We start from the raw sequence: 18584 nt of genomic DNA, 5'->3' as shown, positions 1-18584 counted from the left end.
ATTAACTCCTGCAGGATGAATATAAGCCAGAAAAGGCTTTGTCGGAGGAAGATCTGAAGAATGCAGTTAGTGTGCATCATGCGCTGGCATCCAAGGCAACAGACTATGAGAAGAAACCCAATGTCCTCAAGCTTAAAACAGCAGATTGGAGGGTCCTGCTTTTCCAAGCCCAGTAAGTGCTTCCTTCTGATTTGTGCCAATCGTTGAGGAAAGCAAGCAGTGCTGAAGGGAGGGGTAAATTCATGCCTGGACAGGTTAAAGCACAGGCTTAAGAGGTTCAATCTGTTTATTTGATCAGAAATAAGATTAAGTACTGATTTGATTAGTGTGCACAAGTAGCTCATGAGAAAGAAACATCAGGTTTTAAGAGGCTTTTTAATCTAGCTGAGAAAGGCGTAACAAGATGCAGCAGCTGGAAGCTGAAGCTGCAGAGAATTCAATTTGGAAACAAGGCACAAACTTCTAACAGTCAGGGTGATTTATCATTGAAATAAATGACCAAAGGCAGCCTTGGATTGTCTGTCTCCTGATGTCATCAGGTCCTAGCTGGTTGTCTTTCTAGAAGGTACGCCTTGGTCAGAAACAAAGTTACTACTTAATGCAAGAATAATTTGATTAAGTTCTTCAGGCTGTGATACCCAGACAGAAGAGATGACCAGCCTTTTGCTTCTGACATTAAAAACCTTTGCATCAGTCTTGCTCGTAAGCCCCATTCTACTGAGATCCATATGAAACCTCCTAGAGATCTGTGGTGTCCAGCACATCTGAGACGCTGGGATATGTCTGAATCAGATCATTGGTTGGCTGTGTTGCCTGTGTTATTTGAATTGGATTAGGAAAACATGTGCAAGGGTGAGTTATGGACCTAATCACCAGTCAGCTTGTGACCAAGATACCTGACACAAACTACTTGCAAAGATAGACCAGAAGACTGAGCAGACTTTAAGACTTGTCCAGTTCTGGTTATTTTCACTTTTAAAATGCTATTGAAGGGGTGGGAAAGAGGTAGAGGACCCTCAGTCAACAGGTCTTTAATATGTGTTTCTTCCCCAGGAGCCAAGAAGAAATGCAGACCTGGATCAACAAGATTAACTGTGTGGCTGCTGTCTTCTCTGCACCACCATTTCCAGCGGCAATTGGCTCTCAGAAGAAGTTCAGTCGCCCACTCCTGCCAGCCACCACAACAAAGCTATCTCAGGTGAGCTGTTTTTATATAGAGGGCAGGTGATGGCAATTTCTCTGTTGGCTGGAGACTGGTCAGTGGTCTTTGGCATTCTTTTGTGGCTGTTGCTACTAAAATTCCTATGAGAAGGAGGCTTGCATGGTTAAATCTCTGCTTGTTTTTTGATGCAAGTGAGGGGAGAGAAGGAGCAGGCTTGAATACAATTTTTTTATATTTTTGGGGGAAAAAAACCCCACCAGTGTTCCTAGTACCAGATATAGAATTTTCATCCTGTGGTTATGGCTCTGCAGAGAACACTTCACATACTGACTGGTGGGGGGTTTTGAGATTTGAGTGTTTATTGCCACTCATTTCAGAAGAAATTGACATATTTCTGGTGTTTGGCTTATTGGGGTCATAAAAGGTGAAAGCTGATACAGCAGGCAAGCATCAATTATATTTATCCTGCAACAATTTTCTGGAGCCCAGCCCTTATCAGCTCTGGGATTTCCTGTTTAATGTATATTTATAAACTGAGCCTTACATGAATATCCTTGGTCTCCTCTTGTGATCACATAAGCATTTAGCTTCCCCAGCATCCTGTGGCAGGGAGTTTCACAGCTCTACTACTTCTTGCATGAAAATACACCTGCTTGTTTCCAACCCGCTGCGTCAGATGCTTTTGCACATAGCTGTGTGTACTTTGGGAGCTGTGGTGCATGCCTGCAGTTCCTCCTGCACTGGCACAAACACGATGTTGGTCACATTCGTCAGGTTAAGAGTGGTGGAGGTGACAGATCCCAATCCAAGGTGTATACTTTACAAGTAACCCCCTGTAGCTTTTAAAGTCATCTGCCCGTGCTGCATTGCTTCTTAAATGCAGGGTTTTTTATGCCATCTTCATAGCTTAGCAACGCTCCTTAGAAACCACTATCTCATAATCTACATTTCTCTATGGGGGTGGGCTTTTTTTATGTCACCCCTGCTTTTTTTCCTCTCTGTGGCAGTAGCCTTTCTTCTTACGATGTGGTGACCGACTTTCCATCTTCTATTCTGGGTTAAAGTTTGAAACATATCTCATACAGAGTAATGCTAACTTGTCTCATCCTGGTGGTTTTACCTTTTGCTTGTGCATACCTTTTTAAAAATACCTTCAATAATTTACCCTTAGTCACCAAAAAAAAAAAAAAGCCTTTTTACTCATCGTTGTTCTGGGTAATTGTTCCATTTAGGACGCTGTTTCCTGGTCTCATTGTTTCCGTTTAATCTGGAAAGGAAAATTAAGAACACAGCCCTGTGGTTTGTGTCTCAAAAGAAGGGGAGACACGAAAAGTGGAATAAGATAAACTGTTTTAGCTAAAGGCAGAAGAATGTTAAGTGTTCAAAGCAGATAAATTCAAAGGCAAGCAGAAACATGTCCGCTTTTATCTGTCAATGTGGAAAAGCTGCCAGCAGGCTGCTTCTCATTTGGCAGGCAAAAAATACGAATTGTCAAATCCCTGTGGTTGCTGTTGAGGATTTTGTGAGCTGAATCATGATGGACAGTACTTCTTCAAAGGGCATGTTCCTGGTCAGGCAGAAGTCGGGGTGCAGTGAGAACTTAACACAGGCAAGGGAGAGAGGTTGGACATGACAGGTTGTGCGAGATCATTGTACCAAGTTTGCTTTCAGAAGCACATCAGTGTCTGATCTTGGGTAGTCCAACCAGATAGGGATGTGACAAAACTATATGTAAAGGAACAGTCTAGAAAAGATCTACTAGGGTTTTGTTGGTTTTTTTTTTCCTTTTATCTGAGAATGTGCATGCACACACAAAAGCTCCCAAGGGCTGCTGCCCTGGAAATTACAAGTGCCAAATTAATAGCTGCTCAAAGACCTCTGGTCACCAAGCTGTAGAACTCACCACAGCAGGATGTCACTGGGACCTGGCATTCAGCACAACGTAAAGAGTGACAGGGGAACTAATAGAGAGAGCAAGCAGATCCAGGGTAGTTACTAAGAGTAACAGGAATTTTTGGCAGCCAATAGCAAATGGTTTGAGTCTTACCATGCATAGATGGAGGCAAATTATCCCACATTTCTTTCTTAAGTCTTTTGCAAAAGAGTTGAAAAATGAGATTAGCTGGGGCTCAGCTATCGTCCCCTGTAGAAGTTTTCCCCTTTCTGTGTTTTCCACAGCTCCAGCTTAGTGAGCTGAGAGCGACTCACAGAGCAGTGCAGACACGTCCAAGCTGGACTTGAACCTTCAAGCTGTGCAGCCATGCCACTGGGGGACAACTACTGGCAGCTGTCCCCTCCTCTGAGTCTAGGTACACTGGTTCCTACCTGCTGTTACAACTTTTGCTAAGTCACTGAGATCTGCATGATCATTTCTATATTTTGGACTTACCTAATTCAAACATCATTTCAGATCCGTGGCCAGAAGGCCATGCTGCAGGAGCTGGAAACCTTCTGAGCTGAGGGAAGGTTAGCTGACAGATGGACTGGAGGAAGTGAGTGGGCCTGGGATTATGATAAAGGAAATTGCCTAGGAAGGGGGAGTAGCAGCTCCTCACTTTCTCCAACTGCACAGTGGGATAAGAGCTGGTAGCAGCTTAGCAAAATGAGATACTTTTTGGAGATTGGACAGCTCTTCCTCTTCTGAATGCATTTTATTGTTCTGAACAAATGGAAACTGCAGAACAGAGTGTTTGTTAGTGCAGAAATGGAAGGAGGGGCCCTGACGCCATGTCTTTTCTATCCTGAAAGGAACTACTTTTACATTGCAGAGACTTCAGGCAAGGTCTTTGCCTGTCTTGTTCTGCCGTTGGTCTGACTGCATACACAACAGCCTTAATTAATTAGCAAAAAAATGTATTAGAGCAGAAGTGTCATGTTGTCAGTAATGCTCTGCAGCAAGCTGCTTCCGTTGCTCTCAGCAAGGCGAGGGATGACAGGTTTGCTATCCTTCCCGGTGGCATCTGCTAGCTGCTGAGTTTTTCTGCAGACTTGGCCACTTTGCTTGGGTGCCTTTGAGATAGCTCTTGGGGACAGAGCTCTGGGATAACACACCTTATCAATCTAATTAAAGGTAGTTAAAGGAAAGAAGGAGAGAAAGAGTGAAGGCGAGGAAGAGAGTGAGGAAGGCAGGCAGAAAGAAAGAGAAAAAGAAAGAAACTGAGAAACTACTTGGTATTATTGCATAGGGATCTCTTTATTTTCCTTTGCTTATTGAATATTTTAGATTCTGTCACTTAAGTGCCTAATGTGTTTCTGAAGGATGAACAACTGAAGTCCCATGAAGCTAAGCTGAAGCAGATCTCCACTGAGCTTGCTGAACATCGCTCCTATCCTCCTGACAAGAAGCTCAAGGGCAAGGAGGTAGATGATTACAAACTGAAGGACCACTACCTGGAGTTTGAGGTATGTTTAAGAAATGTTATTACTTCTACTTTCTGGGTATGGATGGGGCAGCTGGTTTTGGGGTACAGTCCTAAAGTTCTGTGTTTTTCACCTTACTTCACCAAGGAGTGTGTTCTTGTTAGGCAGTTACGTCACAGCAATCCCAGAAGCTGGGATGTGGCTCCTCTTTCTGCTAAGGACTTCCTGAGACCTTAGGCATGAATTTAGCTCCTCATCTGTAAAAAGAATATGTGTGCCCTGGCCTGATGTATCTACTGGAAGAGACAAAGTCTTCAGGCAGGAACTGTCTTGAATTACGAGGCTGGCTGTGCCTCGTTTGTTGGCACGTCAGTCTTTATGGAATGCATTCTGGAGTTACACAGATCATGATAATTGTCTTCCATTGGTATGTTCCAGAGGAACTGCACTTCTAAAAGTATTCTCATCAGAGCCCTTTGTGCTGGGTACCAGTGAGCTGGATGTCAGGACAAGCAGGAAAGGAGTAGAATTAAAGATCTCAGGATTGAGTGATGCAGCTTAGGCAGCTGCATTAGGAGATTTTTCTGAGTGTCTGACAGCAGCTTTTATCCATGATGGTGTCTGCGACATTGTAGGACTAGGTGGGAGGGCTACCCAGCAGATGCCTGCTATTTTTCATTGCTAAAGCTTTGAGCTTTTTCCCCCAGAACTGCGAGTTGCTTCAGATCTGAAAAGATCAACTCTAGGTAGGCACTGCCTGGCAAGGAAAATCCGTAGTCTGAAGGAGAGAAAGAGCAAAAAAGACGTAAGTCAGAGACACCACCCAGGGGAGATGCTCGAGGCAACACAAGCCTCCAGAACTGAAATAAGCTTCCTGCCATGTGTTGTATGAGCTTTTTGGAGGAAATCCTTTTATTCCTGAGCATGACTGTTGTGTATTTTAGGCTTTTGCAGAAGGTTGTAACCACTGTGTTGGGTTTGACTTTGCTGTAGCTCTGGGGTGCGTTGCATTTGGTGAGGTTGAGATGTTTTGTATAGATACTTTGCTACTGTTTTGTATAGGGAACACAGTTGGACAGTTTCTTCTTCCACGTCCCACATACCTGAAATCATCTGACCAGCAATCAGATGAGAAAGTGGTGGAGAGGAGTAGCAAGCAGAGGGATGCAATGATGTGAACAGAAGAGACAACATGAATTGAACAAACAGGGCTCAAGTGAGATGATGGGATAGCTCACATGACCTGAGTGCTGCTATGAATGGATATAAGCTTTTAGAGATGACAGAGAGAGATGTGAGTAAGTAGCAGGCACACATCAAACTTTGCTTAGGTAAACGTCACCATGGTGGCTGTCTGTTAGGTCTTTTTCAAAAAACTGGAACAAGCCTTGTGTTTACAGGCTCTCTTCCTCATGGGGAACTTTAGCCACCCTTATAACTGCTGGAAGGACATCACAGAAGTGCACAAGCAATCCAGGACATAACTGGAGTGCACTGGCAACAACTTCCTAACACAGATGGCTAAGGACCAGACAAGGAGTGTAACTTTGCTGTACAAACTAGGAAAAACTGTTGGGGATAATAAGGTCAGGGCAACCATGGGAGCAGCAGTGTCCATGAGATGTTGGACTTCATGATCCTGAAAGGAGGAGTCAAAGTGAAAGTTAGGATCACAGTCCTGCACTCCAGGAGAGCTGACTTTGTCCTGGTCAGGGAACGGCTTGAAAGAAGCCCATTAGATAGGTCTTTCAGGGGAACAGGACTTCAGGAGAGCTGGTCACTTTTCAAGGATTACCTCCTTTAAGCACAGGAGTAGTTCACCCTGACAAGCAAGAAACCAGGCAAAGATGATTGAATACCTTCATGAATGATCAGGTTGCTCCTGGCCAGACTCTAAAGAGGAAGTGTGCAGGAGGTGTAAGCAATGGCAGGTGACACTGGGGAAACAGAGATACTGTACAACCATGTAGGATTGCATTTAGGAGAGCCAAAACCCATCTGGAGTTGAATGTGGCAAAAGATATAAAGGACGAGAAGAAAGGTTTCTACAGGTATGTTAACATCAAGGCAGCTAGGAAAAGTACAGACTCTAGTTGGGGCCAGTAATGGGACCTGGTCACAAAGAACAGGGAAAGTCCAGTATACTCAATGTCTGTGTCTCTACTGGTAAGACAGCCTTTAGCAGTCACAAATACATAAGCCCAGTGGGAAAACCTGGAGGAAGGCTTACTTACCCTTGGTGAAGATGATAAGGTTGGGAATATTTAAAGCAGACACATGCAAGTCCATGGGATCTGATAGGATGCAGTGCTGAATGCTGAGGGAGCTGGATGATGTCATTGCAAGGCCGCTCTTGACTATCTTTAAAAGACCTTGGTGATCAGGGGAGGTTCCTGAGGATTGGAGGAAAGTAAATGTCATTAGCGCCTTCAAGAAAGGCAAGGAGGAAGGTCAAGGGAACTACAGATTGGTCTCCTGATTTTTCAATCTATGGGAAGGTGATGGAGGAATTTCTGCTAGAAATCACTTTGAAATACATTAAAGACAAGAAAGGTGATTGTGAGTAACCAGCATGACTTTATGAAGGGAAACTCCTGCCTGACCAACAGGATAGCCTTTTAGAATGAGTTGCCTGGGGTGATGGATGAGGAGTGTGTAGTGGATGTTGTATGGTCTTGAATAACAAGGATTGTGACCCAGTCTTCAAGGACGTCAGAGGAGGCAAGCTGATGAAGCGTGGGCTAGGAAATTGACAGTAAGGTTTAGAAACTGGCTGAATGACCAGAATCAAAGGGTTGTGACCAATGGCACATTATCAGTTTTGAACACATCACTCAGATGTACAGAGCGAGCTACTCACTTCCACTCTGTAGGGGCTTTTGTGCAACTTGGAAGAGCAAAGAGTTTCTTGGCTTTGGGTCCTTGACATGAAGTTTATTTTCTGTCACTTCTAGAAGCATGACGAGTTAGGATAAAATGTAGGCTGGAGTGTTAGATTATTTTAGAAAGATTGATGGAGAAGGAGATTGTTGTGGGGTTTTTCTGTTTTGTGACAATTTGTTCGTGATGTTCTGTAGAGAAGTATTCCTCAAGTACCTCAGTACAAAGCTGAACCAGTACAGCCCAGGAAACAAAAGATGTCCTCTCTCCCAGCACAAGCCTTGAGCAGCAATTGAACTGTGCAATTCAGATGTGTGATCAGCACGGCAGGAACGTCTGCCTGAGCAGTTGTGCGCAAGAAATGGTGATTCAAGGTGCTGCTATGCGATGCTGTGTTACCTTCACACTTGGTGTAGATTTCACAGGCCATGTTGAACTATCAACAGGCAATTAAAAAAAAAAGAAAGAAAAGGAAAAAAAAGAAAAAGAAAAAAAAAAGACAAGCTATATGAAAATCCTGAATGGAAACTTACCCCCGGTTTTGGGGTTTCCTCACCTCCCCTGTCAGTGTCAGGCAGGAGCTGGTACAGACCTCGCTGCGTGGTATCAAAGCACGAGGGCAAGAGGTCCTGGTCCTTGTTCAGGGATGCAGGTGGGAGCATTTCTTCTTGGTGTTGTATTTGCTTGTAGACACCAAGGAAGGAACATTTCCTCTTTGGTTGCTGTCTGAGGAAGTGCTGCTCCAGGTCATGGTTGTTCATTGCAGCACATTTGTGTTTTTCAGTGCTGTCAGGTGAGAGATGAAGTCTGAAATCTGATGGGTGGCTATCTCATCTTCTTATATGCATTTATTCTTCAGAAGCAATGTTGTGGAAGCTTTCAAATGGTTTGAATTTATGTATTTTAACTTTCCTGACAGAACTTTCTGGATTTATTTATTTTAAGCAAATAAATTCCACCAGCTTTAGTACCTAGCTTTAAATGTCAGATCACTAAAAGAGCAAGTTTATTGCAGTTGAAATCAAAAGAGAAACTTCCAAATGCATTGCTTAATTGTGGGAGAAATCATAGGCCTACAGAGCCCGGGGCCAAATCGCCATTGGCAGACATGCAGGGCAGAAACTGGCCCCGGATTTCCATTCCGATTGCCAGGTCTTGTCACTCTGGTGGTGTTTACTGGACCAGCAACAGCAGAAGTCTGTACGGCAGTAAAGTCTCTCTCTCCCTTGATGAATATTAAGCTGATCCCAGGCTCAGAGCACTGGCTTGCCTTCTCTTTTGCAGAGGTGTCCCCTTCGCTGCGTGGTGAATCATTCATCAGCCCAGTGCATCATCGTCACGGTTCTGCTTGCTGTTTCTCCATTTCGCTTTTTATTGAATGACACATCTTACCTGCTTCGTATGTTTGTCTCTCGCATTCTGAAACTGGAGCTCCAGATAGGGGATTGATAAGAGTGCTTTCTTATTTAATTTTTCGCTGGATTCTTTTATCATCCTCTTCTATGAGGTTTTGTTTATTCAGAGGAGTCTTTGGAAACCCAGTCATGTTCTCTTCTTTTTTTTTTTTTTTTTTTCCCCTTTATATTCCACACTTCAAAACAGCTGTGGAGCTGCTTGACTTCCTCGACTCAAATAAGTGTTAGTACCAGAATTTTATTATTTTATTATAAATTGGGAGGATTTTTCCTAAACACTTTTTCCTCTGTCGAGAACATAGTAGTTTGGCAACTGTTTTGCCTCTTTGAAATATAAATTAATAATCAGTACAGATGTTTATGTCCTCCTTCCCTGGTCCTCAGCACACTGAGATCACCTTAATTACAATGCCTGTACCATGTCTTTAGTGGATCTGTCAGGGGCAGGTTATTAAACAAATCCCAGGAAGTGGGTTCCTCTGTTCTCAGGACCTCCTGCCGCAGCTTCTGGGTTTTTTTAGGCCCTGCAGGGATCTTCTGTTAATATACCCTCATTTTGTTGTTTGCCAACATGTTCTGTGCTGAAAGATGTTACTGTAGCACACAGAGCGAAATCTTGCTGTTGGGCAGGGGAAGCTCTGCTCCAGGCAACAAACAGAACAAGTGAGCATGGGGCGCAGTAAAATGTTTTCCAGCTGAAAAAAATACAGGTGTCTGGACAGAGAGCAACCTTCATTATTCACCATGAGTGTCCCTGTCAAGGGAACATGCCCTGCTGCTGTCATAGCCCTCTCATTTGCGACTTTATGTTAAGGCCTGGCCTTGCAGAGCATCCTCTCATGGGCTTAGTGGTGGCCAAGCTGGTACAGTCTGAGCTTAGCAGGACTGTGCTTCGGTTTGTTTCCCTACGGACTGAAGCAATGAAAGCAGGACCCTCTGATGGGAGCAAAGCATTGCAGGGGAGAGCTGTAGCCAAACATGGCAGGCCTTTTTGTCCCATAGTTCACTGACCTTTATGTCCACGCCTGCGTGGGGTACACAGCATCTTAGAGTGTGTGTGAGCACAGAATATGAGTCAGCATGACTAAGGTCAGTAAGCTCTAGCTTGGTGGTGTCACTTGGAAATCACAATATGCTCTTGCTAGCTAGGAGCCACCATTCAGCAAAGCACCGGGATTTGTGTGCTGCAGCACTGAGTGAGTTTAATTGCACAGCACCCCGGGCTCAGCCTGCCTGAAATCCTTTTTGTACAATGTAATTTACATTAGCAGCCATTGTTCATGTCCACATCAGGCACCATTGTTCGCATCCGTATTAGGCTCCTGGCTTTCAAGGCCAGCAGAAACCATTAAGTTACATAGATGATGGTCTCTCAAGTGCTTCTGCACAATTACTCCTGGACTGATTTGGGTCTTTTCATTTTTCAGAAAAATCGTTATGAGATCTACGTTGGCCTCCTGAAAGAAGGGGTGAAGGAGCTGCTGAGCGGAGGAGAGAACGATGCACCCGGACTGAAGAAATCTCACTCAAGTCCCTCATTGAATCAGGAGTCTCCAGTTAGTGCCAAGGTGAAACGCAACGTCTCGGAAAGGAAGGACTACAGGCCAGAAACACCCAGCATTAAGCAGAAGGTCACTTAGGATGGAAATGACAACTAGGGGAACAGCCATGCAGCAAAGTACCGGTGGTCAAAATTTTTTTCATTTAATAACCTGTCATTCACAAAAAATAAGTGCATCTGCCTGAATGGGGTGTTAGTGACATTTTCTATTGTATATTTTGCTGTTTCTGTGCAGATTGTGGGAGATGTCTTTGCTCCTGCTTTGCTTTGCTTTAATTTATCATTTAGCAATTGAAGCATCGGGACTTTTTTGTGTTGTTCTGTTTCTAAAGGAGCTGGGGGAGGGGTAGAGCGCTGTGACGTATATTCTGTCTCTTCCCCGTTTATCTCCTCCCATCGGCACGTGGCTTTCATCTCTCAAGTCACTTGTCACTTTATTTACATGGTGGGTGGGAAAGTAACTGGACAAATGCTGCAGTGCTGTGAATGTGAGCTGTAGCTGTGAGAAGAGCTTTGCAGATGGCCAGCTGCAGAAGGCTGGTTGGAGCCTAGGGTGCTGGGAACAGTGGTTTCCTGATGATGCAGAGCTTGTTGGTACTGACACGTAGCAGCGGGTGCTACAGTAAATAGTCATGGTTGCTTCTGGTTATTGCATTGACCCTGGACCCACATGCACAAAGGAGTGAAACCTGGAAACCTCTGGCAATCCCGGGATGACAGCATTGAAATAATTATTTTTCTTTTTCCAAGCAAAAGAGTCTTCTCCTGAGTTAACAGGTTGGGGGTATCTAAACCCATGCTGTCTCTGTGATCAGGGAGATTAGGGATTACCCAGTCAGAATGAACCTGGGCTTTAAATTTATTTGTGGAGGAGGCTGCTGTAGATGTCTGCCATTAGCATTATATTTAAAGACAAAGGGCCTCTGTGTAGTTTTTAACTATACGCTCTCACTTAGCTGCTATATAGAGCCTTATGATATATTATACCCCAGAGCTACCCCTTGCAGGAGTTTCCTTGTTGGTGTGCACAGATAGTTGTTTGCAATTTCTCTGCTAGTGACAAAGCACTTTGCCTTTTCTCTTCAGGAAGAGATTCTCCTCAACTCTCCTTTATCCTGCTCACATACAGGTGGAAGAGGCTGGTACAGACCAGAGGAGGGGACAGACCTGTCCTTGCAGCCCAGAGCCTGATGCCATCCTGGCTAGTCAATGCCTGGAGGCCAGTGCAAGGTGGATCTGCCAAACCGCAGGGTACCAGCCTGCCTTGCAGCTCCTGCATACACCCAGCACCAGGCTTTCAGGGCAGAAGCATGAGACAGGGAGAGACCATGATGGCTAGAGCTTTCCGTACCTGAAAAAGCCCCTTTTTTGTGCCACTGACCATCGGGATGGCCAAGCACTCTTCAGGCACAGGGAGCAGAAAGATGATGTGGAAAACATTTTCCTGCTTCCCAGCCCCTCCGCCTGGTGGCACTGCAGACAGTGCTGGATGTTACTTAACACCATGGGTTTTAATCTCGAGTTTAATACTGGCACACTGGGTGAGCTTGGACAGGTCTCTCCCATCTTGCCTCACCCTTCTGTGCAGAGTAGGACAAACAAACAGGCCTTTCTTGCTGAGGACCTTGGGAGATAATTTTAAGGGCCGGCTGAAAATTGTTTGTTGCTGTTATTTTTGTTGTGCCAGGGCAGCCTTCTTGATGGATGTAATTCTTAATGCGTAAGGAAATGTCAAGATCAATGCAAGGACTGTTTAAAAATGCGCTAGTGTTTCCAGCCCAAGTAGACAAAGGGCCACGTATCAAAAAAATTACCACCTGAGTGGATTTGTGCTCTGCCAGACTTCCCAAAGGGTCCAAGTCAATTAATCTAGTTTATTGAACTGCCAGTTCAGTGGGCAGGACAGGGAGTGATCAAAGAGAGAGGTACCTTAGCAGGTGCCTCATGGTTTGCCTCCCCCACTGAGGACCACTGTGCAACAGCTTTCCCGGTGTTGTGCTCACTGTTGGCTGTAACAAAGACCTTGTGCTCTCAGATGCAGGGAGGTGATGGAGCAAATCAACCCCTGCAGTTGCAGCCCAGCAACAAAAACGGTTGCGACCTTTTCCATGTATGATGTTGGGACCGCACACATTGGGTAACCGAGACTGGCTGCTTCATGCTAGAAGTCAGGAGGTCATCCCTTAACCCTGGCACCACTCCTAAAAACTGCAGAGTACTAAATAGACACCATCAGCACTTCCCAAGTACTGGGGCTTTAGGAGTTTTGTGTGCTTAGAGTGGAGAAAACATTCAGTCCTCTTCCTGAAGGAGATGCCTTCTGCTGCTGGAGCCAAAGTGATGCGGTGCAGCATGCTATGTTAGGGGACTAACTGTAGACAGGTGCATGATAGTGCTCATTGGGAGAGATTGTTTAATTAATCAAGTGCAGTAGATCAACGGCTCACGGAGGGGAAACAAAGCCAGGAGGTCCCTGCAGCTGTTCATCATGCTCTGGTGGTTTAAAACAAACAAGCAGAAGAGAAAGAGGAAGAAATTCATTTGGGAATACCAGATGCACGTTTGAGAAGGAAACTTGCCCTGTCTTAGATGCGGGCTTAGGAAGCATACAGCAGAAAGGAGCAAACAAACAAACAGCAAGAAAAAAAAAAGGCAAATTTGTAAGTGGGCCCTGATTAGCTGTCAGGGTGGGGTTGTCTAGATGAGCTTTCTGAAGGCAGGCTGGAACACGCCCAGCAAACCTCTTGTGATTATGGAGTGTGAGGCTTTTAAGAGGCAAAGGGGTGACATTTAACTTTTTTTTCCCTCAGCTTTTAAAATATTCTGGTTGCTGTAGACTGCAGTTAAATTGCTGAGCTCAAAAAGAAATTTTTCCTGTAAAATGCGTTTCCCAGCTCTGACACAGAAACTGGGTAATTCCTCTTCAAAGTCATAGCAGAGAAGATGAGTTAAAGCAATAGGAAAAGTCAGAAAGTGAACAGCAAAATTATTTTTTTAAAATTTTTCATTATACTTGTAAATGGATTAGGGTATAGTTTTTAAGTATCATCTGGGCTTAGCAAATGCAATTTTTCACTGCGTTTTTTAAGCCATTAAACATTTGTTGAGCTTGGAGCGCTCTTGGTGAGACTGCTGAGGCATGCAGATTAGTTTACTGAGAATTTGTCAGGTTCTGTTCAAGTTTTAATTAACGCCATTTTGCTCTGCTGCTTTACAAATTCTTTGCATCCCAGGCACCCATGTGAAAATGGCCATTTCGGTTGCAGAGGGAAAAAGATGATCCTGTTGTGAATACCTAAGGCCCCGGATTCCCATGAGAATAGGATCATCCACTAAGCAGTACTGTAATTTGCTTCCCCCCTCACCACCACCATCCCCCTCACCTCCAGCCCCTGATGCTACTGTAAAGATTAAGGGCAGGTTCTCAGGAGGTCTTAGCAGTGCATCTCCTTCAGCACCACTGAGAGTCTGGCCAGACAAATTTACATGGTGCCTGTGATCCTGCCTATCTTTGTGGAAATGTTTGCCTTTATCAGAGATAAGCGCTTGACCTCAGAGACTCGGGAGCTCTGGTTGAAGTATGTAAGGATACTCTGCTGATTTTTCAGCCCTCCTCTGGGACCCACCATGCACCTGATTGTGGTATCAGTGGAGCAGCCTCCAGCTTTCTGGGGGTGCTTAGTGCATGAGCAGGAGTTACTGGCCGACAACCACAAGCATGGGTGTTTGCAGGCCAGCCTTTGCGTTGGTGCTGCAGGGAGGTGTCATCCTTCCTTGTCATCCTCCCTGCTAGAGCAGGCAACCTGCTCAGGCAAAGCCTCTGCCTGCATGTTGAGGGTGGGGATTCAAGGAAAGGAGCAGTATGGGACCAAAGGCTCCTCACATCTTCCCCTCCTTAAGTTGCAGACAAAGGTCCTGGAAGGACCTATCCTGCTCTGAAGCATTGCTCATTGCTCCCCCTCCAGGGGCCGGACCATCTCCTCTCCCTGTCTGAGAGAGGAGAGGCAGAAGAGGACCTCACTGGTCCACATCTGACAGCAGAGGTAAGGGAGGACAAAATTGCCTTCACCCCTCTGAGTGAGCAACCAAATCAGGTGAGATACCATCCCGAAGTGATAACTGCACTCTCCTCTGTGAACCAGCAGGATGCAGGGGGTCTGTCTGAGATGGTTTTCCTTCAGCTGCGGCTGCGAAAGAGACTCTGGGCCGGCTGTGTGTTTGTGTGTGTCTTGCAGATAAATCACGCATGGACCAGTGAACATGACTACAGCTTTTTAATCCAGTATTTATGTTGTGTCTTTAATTGATGTAGAGAGATAAGTCAGCCAGCAGAGTGATTAATGCAGCGTTGCTGTGGGGGAATGCTGTTCAGCTGCGACGCCAACTCACACAGTTTTTCATCTATAGCCAGCCACTTGTAAATGGTTACCAGAAGCTTTCTAAGGGCTTGTAACAGCTCATCCCTTAAGTGTTTTCCCTCTGATCCTGCCTGCTCCCAGGGTACAGTGTGTCCACATTTAGGGACTCTCCTGGAGTGTAGTGCCTGATTCAGCCCTGTTTTGAGCAGGAGTTTGGATTAGCAGACCTCCAGAGACCAAAATTGTTTCATGATTTTTCGCAGCTCCAGTGCCTTCTGGTAACAAGGCTGTTGTTCTGGCTTAAAACAGACAATATTTTTGCCTTACTCTATCAGGGGAGCGAGGATCTTGCTTGATTAGAGAAGCCCCTTCAGTGAGAGGAGGTAGTTGTGCTAAGTTGGGGAAAGTCAAAGGCAGCAGGTTTATCCCTGGGCTTCTGGAGGCATTGCACGGTAACGTTCTTGAAATTGGGGAGCGGCTTTTCTCTGCAGACAGCACACCACTTACTGTGTCTGCATTCTCCATCCCTAAATCAATTTTGTCCTTATTGCAGTTAGTCTGACAGCTCCTCCTCCTTTTCTGTCAAGCTGCTCCTGTCTGTCATCTTAGCACCTCAGCTGCTTCTGTATAACAGGTCTCTTTCCTTCCATACTTGCAGAAATCCGGAAAATTTGAGTGTCCCATCTTGCCTTGAGAAACCTGCTCTGAAGCAGTGCTGTGTTGAATGGATAACCCTGTGAACAGCTTTTTCATTCTGCTCGTTGGTAGCCTATGTTTCCAGCCACAGTGATAGCTGGGAGGTGTGAGACAGAGTTTCAGACTGCTGTGATCCTCTACCCTTGCGCTGCAGGGATACAGGGTCCCTCCTCCCACACTCGGACCAGACACTTGTGACATTCCTAGTCTCCTTTCTGAAAGTCTTGGAGGCAGAGGCAACCCATGCTGTGGGGAAACTTTGAAACGCTGTTTTGCAAGGAGCTGGGTACTTTCCAAATCAGGGCATACATTCTGCAGCCTTTTGGGAAGCTCTTGGGGGGAAGGGCGGGAAGCCATTTTCAACCAGTGCCCCCCCCCCCAAGCACAGAGCGGTGGTATCCGGGCTGTCGGAACTGCCAGCTCTATGCAGTATAGAGGCTGTATACTGTACAAGGGCAGTAAATACACCTTATCTCAAGCAGCCTTCTAAACAAACAGTCTTGCTGTTTGTTTAAACTTTCCCAGCACTGCTCTGCCCAGGCTCTGGGACATCGCATCTGCTCTGAGAAGGTAGTAAGAAGCCCACATTTCTTCTCGGAGCGCGACCAGAGCTCCCCAGCACGTGTTCCAAGCATCCAGGCTGCCCAGAGGGGTGAGCCAAAGAAGCAGTCTGAGAACTTTCTTTGCAAGAGCGGGTCTCCAGCTTGTGCTTTGTGTGCGTGGAAGCAGCGAGCCTGGCCTCTCTTCTGGCTCTGAGCTCTCACGGCAGCACAGGGTTAGTACAGTCAGCTGCTTCGCTGTGTGGGACCCCAACATCTGCTCTAGCAAGGAGAGGCTTTGTCAGTCTCCTGAGAAATGACATCACCTCAGCTGAGCACCAGCACACAGGGCAGTGATACTGTAGGAGGACAGTCGGAAAGGTAGCGCTCCGTGGACGATTGCCTGCTGGGAACTGGGTACTCAAGCATTGCCCTCAGTGCTGGGGATAATGAGAAATGCCAGCTTCCTTTTCCACCTACGCTGGGCAGCCTGACAAACTGTCCCTGCCTCCTGCTGCTTTTCTCCCTTGTGAAAGCAGTACCCTCGTCCAGGGGTGCCACAGTACCTTTGTTAAGAGGTTGGTTTAAATAGGAACGAGGAGGACAGGTCACAGGGAAATGTGTCCAGGTGCCCTTTGGAAGTGTCTGCTCTCCAGCTGGCAACATCCAGTGGAACAGCAAGAGCCTCAACTGCTTTGTTTACTCCACCAAGGCTGTATTTTAAGTATTTATTAGGGCCCTTCCCGTAGCAAATGCAAGCAATGGCTTTCCCAAAGGCTGCACCATTGACCTGACTTTGCTCCCCTGGTCAGAAGGTGCAAAATTAGGCCAGCTCAAAGTGTTCTCTGCCCTCCCCCTTTGAACAATGAACTACTCTGTAAAAACTATGAATATTTAAACAATGAGGAACCTCCCCTGGCATCTGCTGCTAAATCTGTGCCAGGAGTCAGCTGGGGTGCAGGCCGGAGGTTTATCTGGACTAAGAAAAAGAGTATTGCGTAGCAATACAAGGATTGAAAGTGCTACAGACTACAGAGGTGGGATTTTTCTCTGACATAAACTGTTACAATGAACGGCTGCTCTTTAGCAGTGGCCCTGCATGTAATTTACCTGAATGAGACCAGATCAACAAGATGCTTTCTGACTAAGCAGGCAACGTTTCGGCTTTGCCTTGGGCCAAACGAATATCTTGGTGTAACCATAGAGCAGCTAGCTGAGCTGCTGTTGAGACTTTGTTTGATGTGAAATCCTCTGACTCTCCTGAGCCTCTTGCTGGGAGAAGGGAGATCGATGATACCCAGTCTGTGTCACTGCACAAGGCAAACTCTATGAGTGATGTAAGTCTTAAATCACTTACATGCTTATGAAAACCTCATGCCTAGCGCTGTCAAATTCTGAAAGACTGTAGGATGAGAACAAGGGTGGGTTGTGTGGGGTTTTTTTAATTTGTACATATTCATGACAACTACATCCTCTTATTCAAGGCTGGGATTATAACTTGGCTAAAAGAACAGAGGTTTTTGGCAATTTGAAAGCTTTTCAATCACCACTCGTCATCTGAGATACAATCTGAAGCTTACACTTCTTGGTGAACGTGTTGCCTTGGTGAAAGTGATGCCTATAGATGTGTGTATGTATTTCGTAGGTATAGTATGGCTTCTGTGGCTCAGCACTCCAAAGCCTGATGTTCTTTTCTGAGGCTTATTTTGATCAAAGCAGTTGCAAACTTTATTAGGATGCTTGTTGTTCTAGTTGTTCTCAAGTTAAACAGTCATCAGAGCTTTCGCGGGTTTCGGGTATCCCTTGAGCTAGCTGCCTTGATCTCCATGTGTTTGTCCACTGGAGGCTGCCTGTTGTTCTGCGTGTCGAAAGCAAAGCTGTGTATATCTGAGACTCAGAGCATGGATTACCAGGTGGGATTTTCTGCTAGCTCAACACTGGGATAACTCTTCCTGTTGATGTCAGCCGATGCCTGCAACAGGAGCATCCATGCTGACTTCTGAAGATCACACTCTGGGGATACAGTACACAGCTTTACTTCTGAAAATGTAAACCATGCTCTGTGAAAATTCAGCACAGGGACATCATGTTCAAAGGTGTCTAAGCAGGACAGGTGGCTGTGATGTCTCCTGCAGACACAGCTGTACAGCAGTAGTTGAGGGGTTCTTTCTACACCTGTACAGATTTCCAGAAGAACGTCTGGCTCAACAGCAGGGAAAAGCAGAGCAGGAGGGATGAAATACCTGTCTCTAGCATCTTGTATGCCTCCCAGAGGTTTCTCCTGGGAGGTTTAAACAACCTTTTAGCAAGTTGCTGGTCTAAGTAAAAAGACTCTCAAGGAAACCCAGTGGGCTTTCCTGTTGCGCTCTAGTCAGGGCAACGCTAGCATTATCTACATTATCCCTGGAAAGGAGCAGCAAAGCCTGAGGGTGGGATTCTTATCTGGAGTCATAAAACTTATCATGCAGTTACCTTGAAGCACTTGAGCAACCTCTGTGAAGACATGCCTTTGTGCTTCGCTGCACCAAGGCCAGAGTGACCGTGTCTTGCAGGACTGAGATACGAGTGGACTGCAGCTCAGGATTAAGTGAGTGGGGACATCCCCGTCACCTT

General features: G+C 45.7%; 1 protein-coding gene across 2 annotated transcripts in view; it reads left to right on the top strand.

Moving 5' to 3' along the window:
• The window catches only part of PSD3 (pleckstrin and Sec7 domain containing 3), a gene marked incomplete at both ends in the record, with an annotated part of 105587 nt that extends 95130 nt beyond the window's left edge, over positions 1-10457 (top strand). For both annotated transcript variants that reach the window (XM_084278578.1, XM_084278579.1), the window contains 4 exons: positions 15-172; positions 1054-1198; positions 4421-4564; positions 10245-10457. In XM_084278578.1, the coding sequence (XP_084134704.1) occupies positions 15-172; positions 1054-1198; positions 4421-4564; positions 10245-10457 (660 nt within the window). The remainder of the gene's footprint in view (positions 1-14; positions 173-1053; positions 1199-4420; positions 4565-10244) is intronic.
• Between the last annotated feature and the right edge of the window lie 8127 nt (positions 10458-18584).

Source organism: Gallinula chloropus (assembly GCF_964237585.1).
Source record: "Gallinula chloropus genome assembly, chromosome: Z".
In the NCBI taxonomy this organism is placed as follows: Eukaryota; Metazoa; Chordata; class Aves; order Gruiformes; family Rallidae; genus Gallinula; species Gallinula chloropus.
This window is presented reverse-complemented; position numbering and strand designations above follow the sequence as displayed.